At 46.9% G+C, this 12,289-nt stretch overlaps 1 protein-coding gene across 1 annotated transcript; it reads left to right on the top strand.

Moving 5' to 3' along the window:
• Positions 1–5,787: 5,787 nt before the first annotated feature.
• Positions 5,788–9,473, top strand: MSX1 (msh homeobox 1). The gene is made up of 2 exons (XM_044681064.1): positions 5,788–6,295; positions 8,395–9,473. The coding sequence occupies exons 1-2, from the start codon at positions 5,788–5,790 to the stop codon at positions 8,829–8,831; spliced, it is 945 nt and encodes a 314-aa protein (XP_044536999.1). The 3' UTR covers positions 8,832–9,473.
• The last annotated feature ends 2,816 nt before the right edge of the window (positions 9,474–12,289 follow it).

Raw genomic sequence — 12,289 nt, forward strand, 5'->3', positions numbered from 1 at the left:
TCCCATCGGTCTGTCTTTTCCTGCCCAAGTCCTCCTGGATGTAGACAGACTAAGAGAGCCTTCATATCCAGATAATGAAGAGTCAGGCTGTGATTAAAAAAAAAAAGTTTTCTTTTCTAGAACTTCCCTAAAGAATTTCCCATGTATCCTTGTGCTGAGCTTCTGAATTCCAGACAGACAACCCTAAGATGTCTAGTTCGACAAATTACAAATATAAAGTCCTTGCAAAGTGTAGGAAAATTGAGGTTTCAATCCCACCTGCGGCAAAGAGCAGATAATACCTTCAGGGTTAATCTGCTGCCTCAGTGCCCAGAAATTCGCCTTGAAAATGTTTACTTGAATTGTTCCCAGTCATGCAACGAATACCCCTAATTGAATGGCCTAGGTTTTTCCTGGAGCTTCTTAAAGCTTCCCCCCTCTCCCGAGCCCCCCAACCCCACTCCTCCTGAGAGATTTTGCAGTTGGAAAGGGCCATTGTCTGTATTGAAAAGGGATATGGATCAGGAGATAACTCCAAACTTCATAGTGAACTTCATATTGGTGAGACACTGGACAAAGAGGAGAGCACAGGACCCAGGACATACTGGTTACAGTACCGTTTCTCATAGGGTTAAGTGTAAGATGCGTGACCTTAGAATAGTCACTTCTCTCTGGGTCTCATTTTCCTTCTCTACAAAATGGTAGTTGGAATAGACTTTTCTCCAGGTCTCTTCTAGTTTTGAGGTCTATGTCGATTGGCAGAAAACAGAATCGATTCTACGGTTGTGTGTTTTTAAGTATCGGGGAATAGAATCAGAAAATCGCTGTATGGAATCCAAAGGAAGTTGAAGATGGGAGGGAAATGAAGAAATATAGTCCCCAGAGAAATCAGAGAAGCCCGTGACGAGGCAGGGGAAGGTCCCCTGTTCGTTTTATGAATAGTATTTCGTCTCTCTTTTTCACACTCCTTAACCCCCCCCCCCAAATATCTCACAAGTTAAAATCCTTTGCGTCCGGTTCCTAAAGACAGAGAAAAGAGGCCCTGATTTAGAGGGGGAGCCCAGGTCCTAACCATTGATTGGACACTTCAGCCAGGAGAGATTGCTTTCGGACTGAGCCCCCGCAGCCCCGGGGTCTGCTTGACATCTTGAAGCTTAAATAACCGTAAGGCATTGTTACTGGTTGGCAGCAAAGTGGTTCGTTACGCCTGATTGGGCTAATTGCTTTGAAATAGGATATATTATCTATAATTATAGAGATCTAGGAGGAGCCGGCCAGCCTCCGCTTTCATCTTTTCCAAGTGCATCCTAATGTCGCGATCAAATTAATTTGGGCTATTTGAAATAGTGCCTCTCCTCTTCCCCTCCCCCACTCCCACGCTAGCCCAAGCCCAGAGGGGGTTCTCCTCCACTCCCGCAACCGTCTCAACTTAACTGAGACTAGACGCCTAGGCCACCGCGAGGAAGGGAACCGGGCAGGGAGGGTGGGAGTGCAGTGGGAAGGAAAGGAGGTAGGGGAAGGTGGAGGTCGATTTCTACCAGGGCGCCTTTTAAAATCCTGGAGACCCAAGTGACTCGGTGGATTGCACTGTGGAATCTACTGCTTCGGCCCCACTAGATGTCGGGAATTAGAGAGCCACGAGTGGGACACTTTGAGATCGATCTCCACTAGAGAGAGCGCACGGAAGCCCGGACTTCAGGTCTGTCCAAGGTACCAGGGGATGGGGAAAGATTTGTCCCTTTAAGTGCAACTCTCAGTTCTGGGGCAAATGTTCGTTTGCTTCCTGAGGAAGCAGGAAAACTTCAACTCCCAACTCCTATTTGGCCGAAACCTTGTGCACTGTGCTCTCGAAGGACTCGCAAAGCTCCAATAATTTCTTTTCCAGCTTCTAAATTGCATACCTCCTAGACCCAGCATTTTAGAGGCGCGCGGGCTGCCCCTCAGCGCCCTCGAAGCTAAGGCAAAGCCATGGTCTATGCAATCTCTCCTCGGTCCGGCTCCGAATTCCAAAGGCTTTTTCGAAGGGCGGGTTCCGTGGCACTCCTGCTGCCTCCCCGATTCCTCATCTCCTGGACTCCTTTGCTACGTTCGCACCAAAATAAAATGCTATGGGTAATCGGTTTTCACAGCACATTCATTATATTAAACGGTTACTGTTGGAGACGCTAATTGCGCAATATCGTTATCTAGCGCCAGTGCCCCACTGAGCAGCTCGTTTCAAATAAACACACTGAGGCACTTCAACTGCAACAAAGCAAATTAAAAACAAAACAGGGGAGGGGAGGGGGCGACTAAAAACGGAGAGAGCAGGAGCTGCGTCTATCTCTCCCACTTCTAGGAAGGCGTTTCCTTGCTAAGGATTCACTAAAAGAACCGAACCTAGAGGAAAAAATGGAAAGAACTTTGGAAGGGTATATCTGAAAACCGTTCTTTTTGCTAGCTCCAGACATACAAATATGCTTTCAGGAGACAAGGAAGGGAGGCAAGGAAGGAAAGGAGAGACAGACAGACAGACAGAGACAGACGGAGAGCGCAGAGACATAGAGAGACAGAGAGACAAAGACATGTGGAGAAACAGACACAAAGGGACAGAGACCGAGAAACGGAAGAAGACAGAGTAGTAAAGAGACAGACAGATGTTTATAAAAGAAAAACTTGACAAAGCTTAGGTATTCAGGGAGTGTGCGAGCAGCAGGGTCAGAAGACTTTTTCTTCTTTAAAATGCCCCCAAGAGAGCTGGGTTTAAGAAAGCTGGAGGTGCAATAGAAAAAGGGAAAGGAGAAACCCCAATCTTTGTAGACAAGTCCTTGCCAGCATATGAATTACAATCAAGCCGGCTCTCCGATGATGCCATGATTAAAATACCACTAAGTATGAAAAAAATGTAAACACCGAAGTTTATTACTGCGAGATAAATACGGCATAATCATCTCATTCTGTCATCCACTCTGGACTCCCCAGTCAAATCTGAGTCTCAAGAAGTGGATCTAGGCTAACTTTGCCGAAACCACATCAACACCCTCTTCAAACTAAAACTGTATACATATATACATACATATATAGGAATCAGATACATCTTTTCCCTTCCTCTCCTCCCTGCCCCACCTCCGCCCCATTCATATTTCCACCAGAGACAATGCGATCGAAAGCCTGAGGGATTGTTGCAATCAGCGAGTCCAATAGCACATTATTCTTCTCTCCAGTAACTCTTTTTTGAGAGCCGGCAGCAGGCGGGCAGCGCCATTCAGAGAGGGTGCAGCCCGAGATCAATAGGCGGAAGGGGTTCTATTATTACAGTGATTATGATGGGTACTTGGAATTTATTCCTATCTCTAGAGTTCTCTCTCACAATGATACACACTCCCTTATTTTCCTACTTGAAACAAAAGCAAAAAAGCAGGGGGAAATCCTGCTGGTCCTCCGGGCTCGACCGAAAAATAAAATCGGAATTTGGGGGGAAAGTCCGAAGGCGGGGTAGAGCAAACTGAAGCTGTCAGGCTGAATGGACTGGGGTCTCAAGGCTAAGGCGGTTTGCTCCCTGGAGGCGGGTTAAAGTCTTCCACAGTCCCACTCCAGTTGAAGTCTTTGATCAGGCCGCTGCTGGCGCCTAAAAACAACATCACTTGTCTGCCTATTAGAGGCACTGACTAATCGGGACAGATTGTTTATTCTCGCAATTAGCAATGCTGCTGCTTCTAGGAAAGAGTAGAGGCTGCTCTTTGCTCCTCAGAACAGCCCAACCTCGCAGCCTCAGGGCAGAGAGTGGGCCAACCTGGAGCAAAGGAGCTTTTCACCTAGCCGAAGGACCTGGAGGGTTTGTCAGTCAATGGATGGCCTCTTGGTGGGGTAGGCTTCCCTGGTATCCGGTGAGACCGCTCAGGCCCCCAAAGTTCCCTGACCGCTGGGTCTCTATCTCCCAAACTACGTTTAAATTTAAATGAGATGATGAAAGCTTTTACCTTCAGTCCCTTTTGCTCTCCCCAATCACGCTAAGATGACCCAACATTTCTTCCTTTATCTGTTTCTGGTCTGTAACGATTCTAAAGACATGATGTAAACTCCCAGTTAGGGTTACAGGCGAATTTTACACACAGAGGCGCCAAGGCCTTTTAAAAATATCCCACAGGATTTGTACCCCTCCTTAAAAACAACAACAAAACCAGAAACGGTGGCTATTCACACCCCCTGTACGCAGCACAAGATTATACCTTTCTCCCAGACCTGATTCCTTTTGTGTTTCTAAAGTTTCTGCTCTCACCCATCCGTTTTCTTAATCTCTAGGAGAATAATCTACAACCTTTATTGGGCCCAGTTAAAAGGAGAGGGAATTCGCTGTCCCACAGCCTTAGAGATAATTACCCCTAAATGGCTGCTAGAGCCTCTTGTGTTTCTAGGAGATTAGAGCCCTGTAGCCATCAATAAACTTTTCTCAGCGAGCGGCCAATCACGTTATTAGAGAACCGTTCCGTTTTAGTGCCGGTCCATCCTGGTCACAAGGATAAGAGATCATAAAAATGGGGGGTGAGGGGGAAGGCACAGAATAAAAGTCAGGTCTCTAGTGCTTTCCGAGGAGATCCTGGAGGAGTCCTAATTCTTATATTGATTACACACACACATTTTCATATTTGATATATAATACATAAACTGTTTCCTTCTAAATGGAAAAATAAAATCATTTCCTAACAAGCATAAGAGATGACCAACGCTATGTGGGAATATTTAAATTCCCTATTTCCCTATCCTGCACTTTTTTCCAACATCCCACTTTGAGGTGCTTCAAAAAAAAGTTCGCTTGTATGTATATGTAGAAGTGATAGGCTCAAGTTGTTTCAAAAGGCTAGCAGTTTGAGGTCACACTGAGGACAGCCCTGAATTTTGTTGATGTAGACGCTGGTTTTATTACGTAAATTCTTAAATTAAAAAAAACAAAAACAAAAACAAAAAACAAAAACGAGACCCCTCCAACACTCTCCCCCTCCCCCACTTAGTAGGCAACGTAACCTAATTCTAAGAGAAGGGATTTATGGAGAGGAAAAAAATAAATTAATTAAAATCGAGAAAAAAAAATGAATGCGAATCACTTCTCTCTGGTAAAAAACCTGTTCAGAAAAAGTGTCATCTCTCCGGAAATCTTTGGACTTTGGTCGTTGATAAACGGTATGCTTTTATAAACCCGAGCAAAGGCATGGACCGCAGTGTCAGAAGAGGGAATGAATCTCGCCGTCTGGACAAAAAGTAAACCAAATCTGGGAATGAGTGGAAAGCTGAAAACATCGGAGGAGAAGAGAGACTGAAAAAGGAAGAAGAGGGAAGGAGAAGAAAAGAGATGCAAAAAATTGAGTTCGGGGCTAACTTTTCCATTCAAAATACTCTCCCTCCTTTGCTTTCTCTACAATTCCTATACCCCAACCCTTATCCCCACCCCACCCCCACTTCTTCAGCTCCATCCGGAACGAGAAGACTGGAGAAGGTTGTAGGTAGGTGAGGCCCGGCGGCCGAGGCCCAATAGAGAGCCCCTGTTCCTCCCCTCTCCACCCTGATTGGCTGGGAGCGCGCTAGGCTTTGCCTTATTAACAAGTCCTACTGGGAGTCGGGACTGGACAGTACCCAAACCCTTGAGAGCGAGAGACCGAGAGCTGTGAGTTGCTAGTCTGTGAAGCCTGGCATTTTGGGAAGAGAGCAGAAGAAAGGGAGGGGGACGGGAGAGCCAGTACATTTCTAAGTAAAAGCCCACCCACGCAAACTTTCCCAACCCCATGATCGGTGGCTGCTGCTGCGTCTTGAGGCTGGAAGGGACATCGGCTCTGTATGGCCCCGGCTGTTGATATGACTTCTTTACAAATCGGTGTCAAAATCGAGGAGTCTCCCGTGTCTGCCTTCAGCAAGCCCAGCGGCGGAGGAGGAGGCAGCAGCAGCTCGGGAGGCGGCGGGGGCCGTCAGACTCCCAGCGCCTCGGCGGCCGCTATGGGAGGAGAGGAAGAGGGCGACAAGCCCAAAGTGTCCCCTTCACTCCTGCCTTTCAGCGTAGAGGCGCTCATGGCTGACCACAGGAAGCCAGGGCTCAAAGACGCCCTCCCCGGGCCCGACGGACCCCAGGCTGCAGGAACTTCGGCTCAGTCTCTGGGCACCAGGGTCGGATCCTTAAGCGCTGGGGCCGCCCCTGAAACGCCCGCTTCCCCGCTGTCTCTCAACAGCCATTTTTCGGTGGGAGGACTCATAAAACTGCCGGAAGATGCACTTGTCAAATCCGAAAGCCCGGAGAAGCAGGAGAGGACCCCGTGGATACAGAATTCCAGATTTTCCCCACCTCCCCCTAGTAAGTAGGGAACTCGGGGTGGCGGTCCTTGAACTGGTTTTTGTTTTCTAAAATGTAGGTAGGGAGGGGAAGAGCAGGAAAAAGACATGCCGTATGCGTGTACATTCCTGTCTTGTGTGCATTTGTCTGCATGTAGGTATGTAAGGGTATGCATATTGCAATCGAAGTGTCAAGGCTTAAACATCTAGGAGTCCTGCCCCTTCATTTGACAAATGGGGAAACTAAGTTCTGGAGAGAACTGACTTGCCTCACGTCCACTGTTAGTAAGTGGCAAGATCTTAGGTCTCTGGATACCCACCTACAGTCTACTTACTACACAACTTCGTCTCTATAACGGAGCTTTTGCGTTTTCTTAAAATGGGGGATGGGGGAAGCGTCAGAGTTGGAGGTCTGGGGCGAGGCCAGACCTCTCCGGTGAACATTGCCTCGGCTCAGGAACTCGATAGTTGTTGGTGGATCCCACTTTGTGGGCAAATCGTTACCCTCTACTCCGCTCTCCCTTTTCTTTTTTTCCTAAAGAACCAAAATGAGGGGCGGGGGAGGAACCTGACAAAACCTCTATTATCGGGTACTTAAACGGAGTTGAAATTATCCCAAGTTGCTTGTGTCACTTTCCACACTGGCTGTTGCCTTAGTCTGTGGCGGAACCACTTCATGCGCCTAGACTTCTCCCCCCCCCCACCCCCCAGTTAAAGAGGACCCCTTCCCCTGGATCTAGTTTGGAGGAAGCAAGTCTCCCAACTGAAGGTCAGCTCGCTATTTAGGGAGTGAAGACACTTGATTCAAAGGCCGCTTTAGAGACGTCCATGCTCGATCCCTTTAGTTTTTTACTGCCAAAATGCTTTTTGGTTTGAGAAGCCGACTCCAGCGAGCACCCAATTTCGACTCGGACTGTCTCCTAACATTCTACTAACCTGCTTCCAATTAAAAGGAGATCAAGAGATCGGGAGATTGGGGGCTGGTGGGGGGGGGGGGGGAGGTCATTCCTGTACACACGCCCTGAACTTATAAAGATGGTAAAGTGTTCAGGAGGATTTAAATAGCACGGGAAATTCCCAAGTTTTCCTCATTTCCTTCGATTATTTTTTTCTTGGTGAAATAATAGAAGGAATTCAATGCCGAGATCTTTAAGCATGATTTTATCTGGGGATTAAAATTCTTTGAAATGAAAACCCCTCCCTTCATTTAATGACTAAAGAAGGCCGACAAAAATGTTATGACTTCACTGCAGGGTAATTATGTTTCATCTGCTAGACTCCACTGGCCTCCTCTGCTTTTAACTAAAACTTAGTTGGGGCAATTTTTCATTGAATTCAAATGATTAAATATCCTTTCAGCCCGTCCTCCCCCTTCCCCCGCCCCAGGGTGTTCCTTCCCTTGGAGTTAGGAGAAGAGGGGATGGTGTTAAATATTTTGATGCCGTTCAATCTCTACCCACACAGACAATCCAAAGGACGTTTTCAATAACTCCACAGATTCGAATTCAAATTTTCTGAAATTCACAAAATTGCCTTATTTTTTCAGAATTTCACCCCTTCCTCCGGGCAATTCGGCTAGGGTGCAGCGTCCTAACCAGAATAGCCAGAGTTCTTAAAGCTCTCAATTAATTATTTCTTTAATCTATTTCCCAAAGTCCAGAAAAGCGGACAGTGTATGTGCGCTGGGTTAAACTTGCCCAATTTATGTCTGAGATTGGTTCTGCCTAGAATCTAGATTCTTCTCAGCGGCACAATTTCCTGAACTGTCTTCTTATGGCTTTTCTCATCCGGTCCTGCAGACTCGCAGTTTCCTTAAAGATATTTGGCCACAGTTTCACTCTCCTTGGGTTCTCCCGTCTTCCTCATATAAGCCAAAGAAGGCCTGGTTAGGTCTGTACTGGGCAGAGGGGCTAAATGGTAAAGGCGAGGGCAGATACTTGGAGTGCCAGGCCTGGAGGACACTAGAGACATTGAGAAGGTGAAAGCTTCCGTGGGAATCCGTGGGAATTTCCTGTACCCTTTGCTGTGCGTTACTAATCAGTGCTCCCTCTCACCCTCCATCCCCACCCCCCTCTTACATCTCCCTCTCTCCTCTCTCTCCCGCCCCTTCCCCTTTCTCAGGGCGGCTCAGTCCTCCGGCCTGCACTCTTCGCAAGCACAAGACCAACAGAAAACCTCGGACTCCCTTCACCACGGCGCAGCTGCTGGCTCTGGAGAGGAAATTCCGCCAGAAGCAGTATCTGTCCATCGCCGAGCGGGCCGAGTTCTCCAGCTCTCTGAGCCTCACCGAGACCCAGGTGAAGATCTGGTTTCAGAACCGACGTGCCAAGGCCAAGAGACTGCAGGAGGCGGAGCTGGAGAAGCTGAAGATGGCAGCCAAGCCCATGCTGCCCCCCGCTGCTTTCGGCATCTCCTTCCCCCTGGGAGGCCCGGCAGCTGTGGCCGCGGGTGCTTCACTCTATGGTGCTTCCAGCCCCTTCCAGCGGGCAGGGTTGCCAGTGGCGCCAGTGGGACTGTACACGGCGCACGTGGGATACAGCATGTATCATCTGACATAAGAAAGGGGAGGAGGAAGAGGGGCCTGACCCAACCGGACCTCGATCGGCCCTCAGCCAGGCATCAGCGAGAGCCCTCGGAGCACCCACAGAAGGTGCCTGTTTCCAGGTTTCCCTCTCTCTCCCAACTTGATTTTCCTCTCTCCGTCCCCCCACCCCCCTTTACCACAAGTGGCAGGAACAATCCATCCCCATTATCTCTTTGATCCTTTTGAAACTCCCACGACCTTGACGTTCTCTTTCCCACTCTTCCCTTCTCCTCTAGAAAGCTAAAGGTCTGGGAGGGAATTTAGAAAGCTTCTAGTTCAACCCCTTCATTTTACAGATGAGGAGGGAGGAAAATAAGTTTATAATTTTCATCCATAGAAAAGGAGTTGAGAGCCAGAGTGTGTTCGAAGGAGATGTTTCCCAAGTTAGAGACTTTGGTAGAGGAGTTAAGAAAAGTCTGGAATCCTGGGCAAAATTTGCTTTGGGGAAAAAATAAGACATAATAATAGATAAATGATAAAGGCCAGATGAAAGGGGTCTCTTTCCTACCAACATATGAATCATTTCCACTTTCTATTAAGCAACACCACTTGTTTCTTTCCCAAATAGTCCCTTTGGAAGGGACTCTATGTACTATGTAATATAATGTATATTTGAAATTTTATTATCATTTATATTATAGCTATATTTGTTAAATAAATTAATTTTAAGCTACAGTGATTTGCTCTCTTTTCATTGTTTTCTCTGTAGTGTTTTGTTTCTAACAATATTTTTATTTCTTAATTCCCCACACTCTATTGATGTCATACTAGTGGTGACATCTGCTTCTTCAGGAAAAGATGGGTTTTTTTTTTAAGCACATTAAGACACATTCTCCATTTGTAAAGTGGAATATTAAACCATTATCTGGGATAATTCATTTTGGCCTCATGGGGTAATTAAGCTTAAATTTTCCTTGGTAGATTTCAGCTGATTGATTTGTTCTCAGGACTAGAATTCCCATTTTATTTTTCTTAACTTACCTCTGAAAGCTAAAAGGCTAAGACCTTGCTTTTTTAAGATTGGAAAAGATCTTTGAGATTTTAATTGATAAAACAAAGTCGAGAATAGTGAAGCAACTTGCCCAAGATTTCATGGGTAGCAGTGCCAATGTTTCTCTGACACCAAACCCTTGGGATGTGTAGACAACCTATTTGGATACTTTAACACCTCTTATTTAATGGTAGGCTGTTCAGAACATTTTTTGAGGGGAAATGGGAACTATTCTGTTACCTCTCCAGCTCACTTTTTTAAATGCAGTTTTGAATTAGACTGAACTGAGTTTTATTCCTCCCTTCCACTCCCACCCTCCAATCTAAAACTTAGGATAATGGTACGGATTCTGCCTGTGATTTAACTGCATTTCCACCTAGTTCCTGGATTTTACTTATCTGTCATTTAAAAACAGGCCCACTGAAGGGCTGTAAGAACGCCTAAATTGGGCCTTTCATTCTTAAGGAAATGTCCTTTGTGAAGTGTGTTCTGGGAGAGTTATTGCATACCTGTCTGACCCAACCCTACCGTTTTATCTTCCATGGGAGGTGTGGAGGGTAGGATAAGTTGGGGAGTCAAAGGAAGTTAGAAGTTCAAACCCCTCCTTTGTGCCTCCACCAACACCACCATCACAGTAGGGGTGGGAAAGAGAATTGATTTTATCATCAGATCTACCCAGGGCTCCACAGGATGGGGGAGATTCTTCAGCTGTTTTGTGACTGTCAGGGTCTCTACAAACCCGATTCTAGTGGAGGGTGGGGTGAGGAGGGCAGTCAAGCTTTGCACGGAGGTTGATATGAAGAGAGGAACATCTTCCAAATCTAAGAGATCTTGGGAAATCTTTTACCTTCTTTGGAAGTGTAGTGCTCTAGTCTCTTTGCCCACTTGTTGGGGAGCCAAGCGTGCAGTTTAAGGAGAATGGAAAGAGAAGAGACCCATAAAGAATACGTGGACTAACGCAATATAGAATTCAGTCAGCGGCTTTGAGGAAAGAGTAGAAGGGTCCTTTGAATGAAAGCAGGAAGTCTCAGTTTAAAGCGATTGGTGTGAGGGAGATTTACACTCTCCTCGAGAGTTGGGTGAAATAGACTGGCTCAGAGAGCTCCCTGTGAGCGAGAAAGGGAATTAATTGAGTCGTGATGTCGCTTCCCAACCCTCCGTAGGCTCCGGAAATGTGACTCTGCTTTCTCCAGGAATGGATTTCATCTCAGCCCAGCGGAGTTTTGTGCTGACTTCTGGAGAGTTTAGGTCGCGAAGCTAAGCGTTAGCTTTTCTGGACTTTCAGAGCGCACGGAGGTCATTATCCCATTGACTTTGACTGAAGTCTGAACTTGTCAGAATTACCTAGCAGAAAATATTAGTTTCACCGGGGGATGTGTAAATAACTTAGACGAAGAGCTCCTTTTTTCGTTCTCTCTCTCTCTCTCTCTCTCTCTCTCTCTCTCTCTCTCTCTCTCTCTCTCTCACACACACACACACACACACATTCCTATATCCTGGACAGTCGGTCAGCAAATTTCATTTGAAGTGAGGAGAGGATGCTAATTAGAGAATCAGCAGTTTCCTCTACACTTATGAAAGGTTCTTTTCTCTCGCTTTCTAAATCCAGTAGGTAAAGTTAAAAAAAAATGCAAGTTCTGTTTGCACATTATTCTAGTCACCCCACCCCCACCTCCCATCCTCATAATTGTCTCCAAAGACGTCTGTTAGCCAGGTCTCTGGGAGGGGGGCTTGAGAAGGATTGGGTGTCTTGCTCTGCCTGTGCCAATGAGCGCATTTAACTGGCTCCGAACCCTGGCAATTTAGGGTCCGGGAGAGTAATTGCTGTAATGAACAACTGCAAAACCTTCCGCAGACACGCTGAGGCTCCAGCTAGACTGTAGCTGGAGGCGAGGCGGAACCCTTATCATCCTCTAAAGATCAGCCAGGCTTTCAATAAGTCAGTTCAGCCTACCTGCAGCCCCCTCCGCGGCTCCTCATCCTCTTGTCTCTATTTTCTCACACTGGGCGCACAGGCACTGCGGAATTTATGTGGCCTTTAGTGCGCGCATCTTTTTTTCTTAGGTGTTTCCTTTACTCGGGCAGTATCCTTTCTCCGCCCTCCCCCCCACCGATGACGTCTTGAAGTAAAGGAGAACTGATTCAATCAGCGGGAGTTCTGCCTCTAGCTAGACTGCTGAGTGACCTTAGACTAGTCACTTCTCTCTAGGCCTCAGTCTTTTTTTGTACTGTAAGAAGGGTGAACTGAGGGTCACTTACAGCTCCAGCTAGCTAAAATCCTGGCTCTACGTGTCCTTGACTACCACAAACTTCTCCGAGAGGGGAGAAGTTGTCTCTCTTCTTACCTCGGCCTTCCACCCCTTGCTCCTAGTCTCGTCTGGGAGAGGAGAAGCTGGAGGGGGAGGGGAGATTAAATTCTCTCTCCAAATTTACCTTAGCGA

Source organism: Gracilinanus agilis, chromosome 6 (assembly GCF_016433145.1).
Source record: "Gracilinanus agilis isolate LMUSP501 chromosome 6, AgileGrace, whole genome shotgun sequence".
Taxonomy (NCBI): domain Eukaryota; kingdom Metazoa; phylum Chordata; class Mammalia; order Didelphimorphia; family Didelphidae; genus Gracilinanus; species Gracilinanus agilis.

Bases quoted from the DNA above. Each gene is read 5' to 3' on its own strand.
- MSX1 (XM_044681064.1), top strand. From the start codon at position 5,788: ATGGCCCCGGCTGTTGATATGACTTCTTTACAAATCGGTGTCAAAATC. The intron at 6,296-8,394 runs GTAAGTAGGGAA...CCCCTTTCTCAG, and splicing joins ATTTTCCCCACCTCCCCCTA to GGCGGCTCAGTCCTCCGGCC.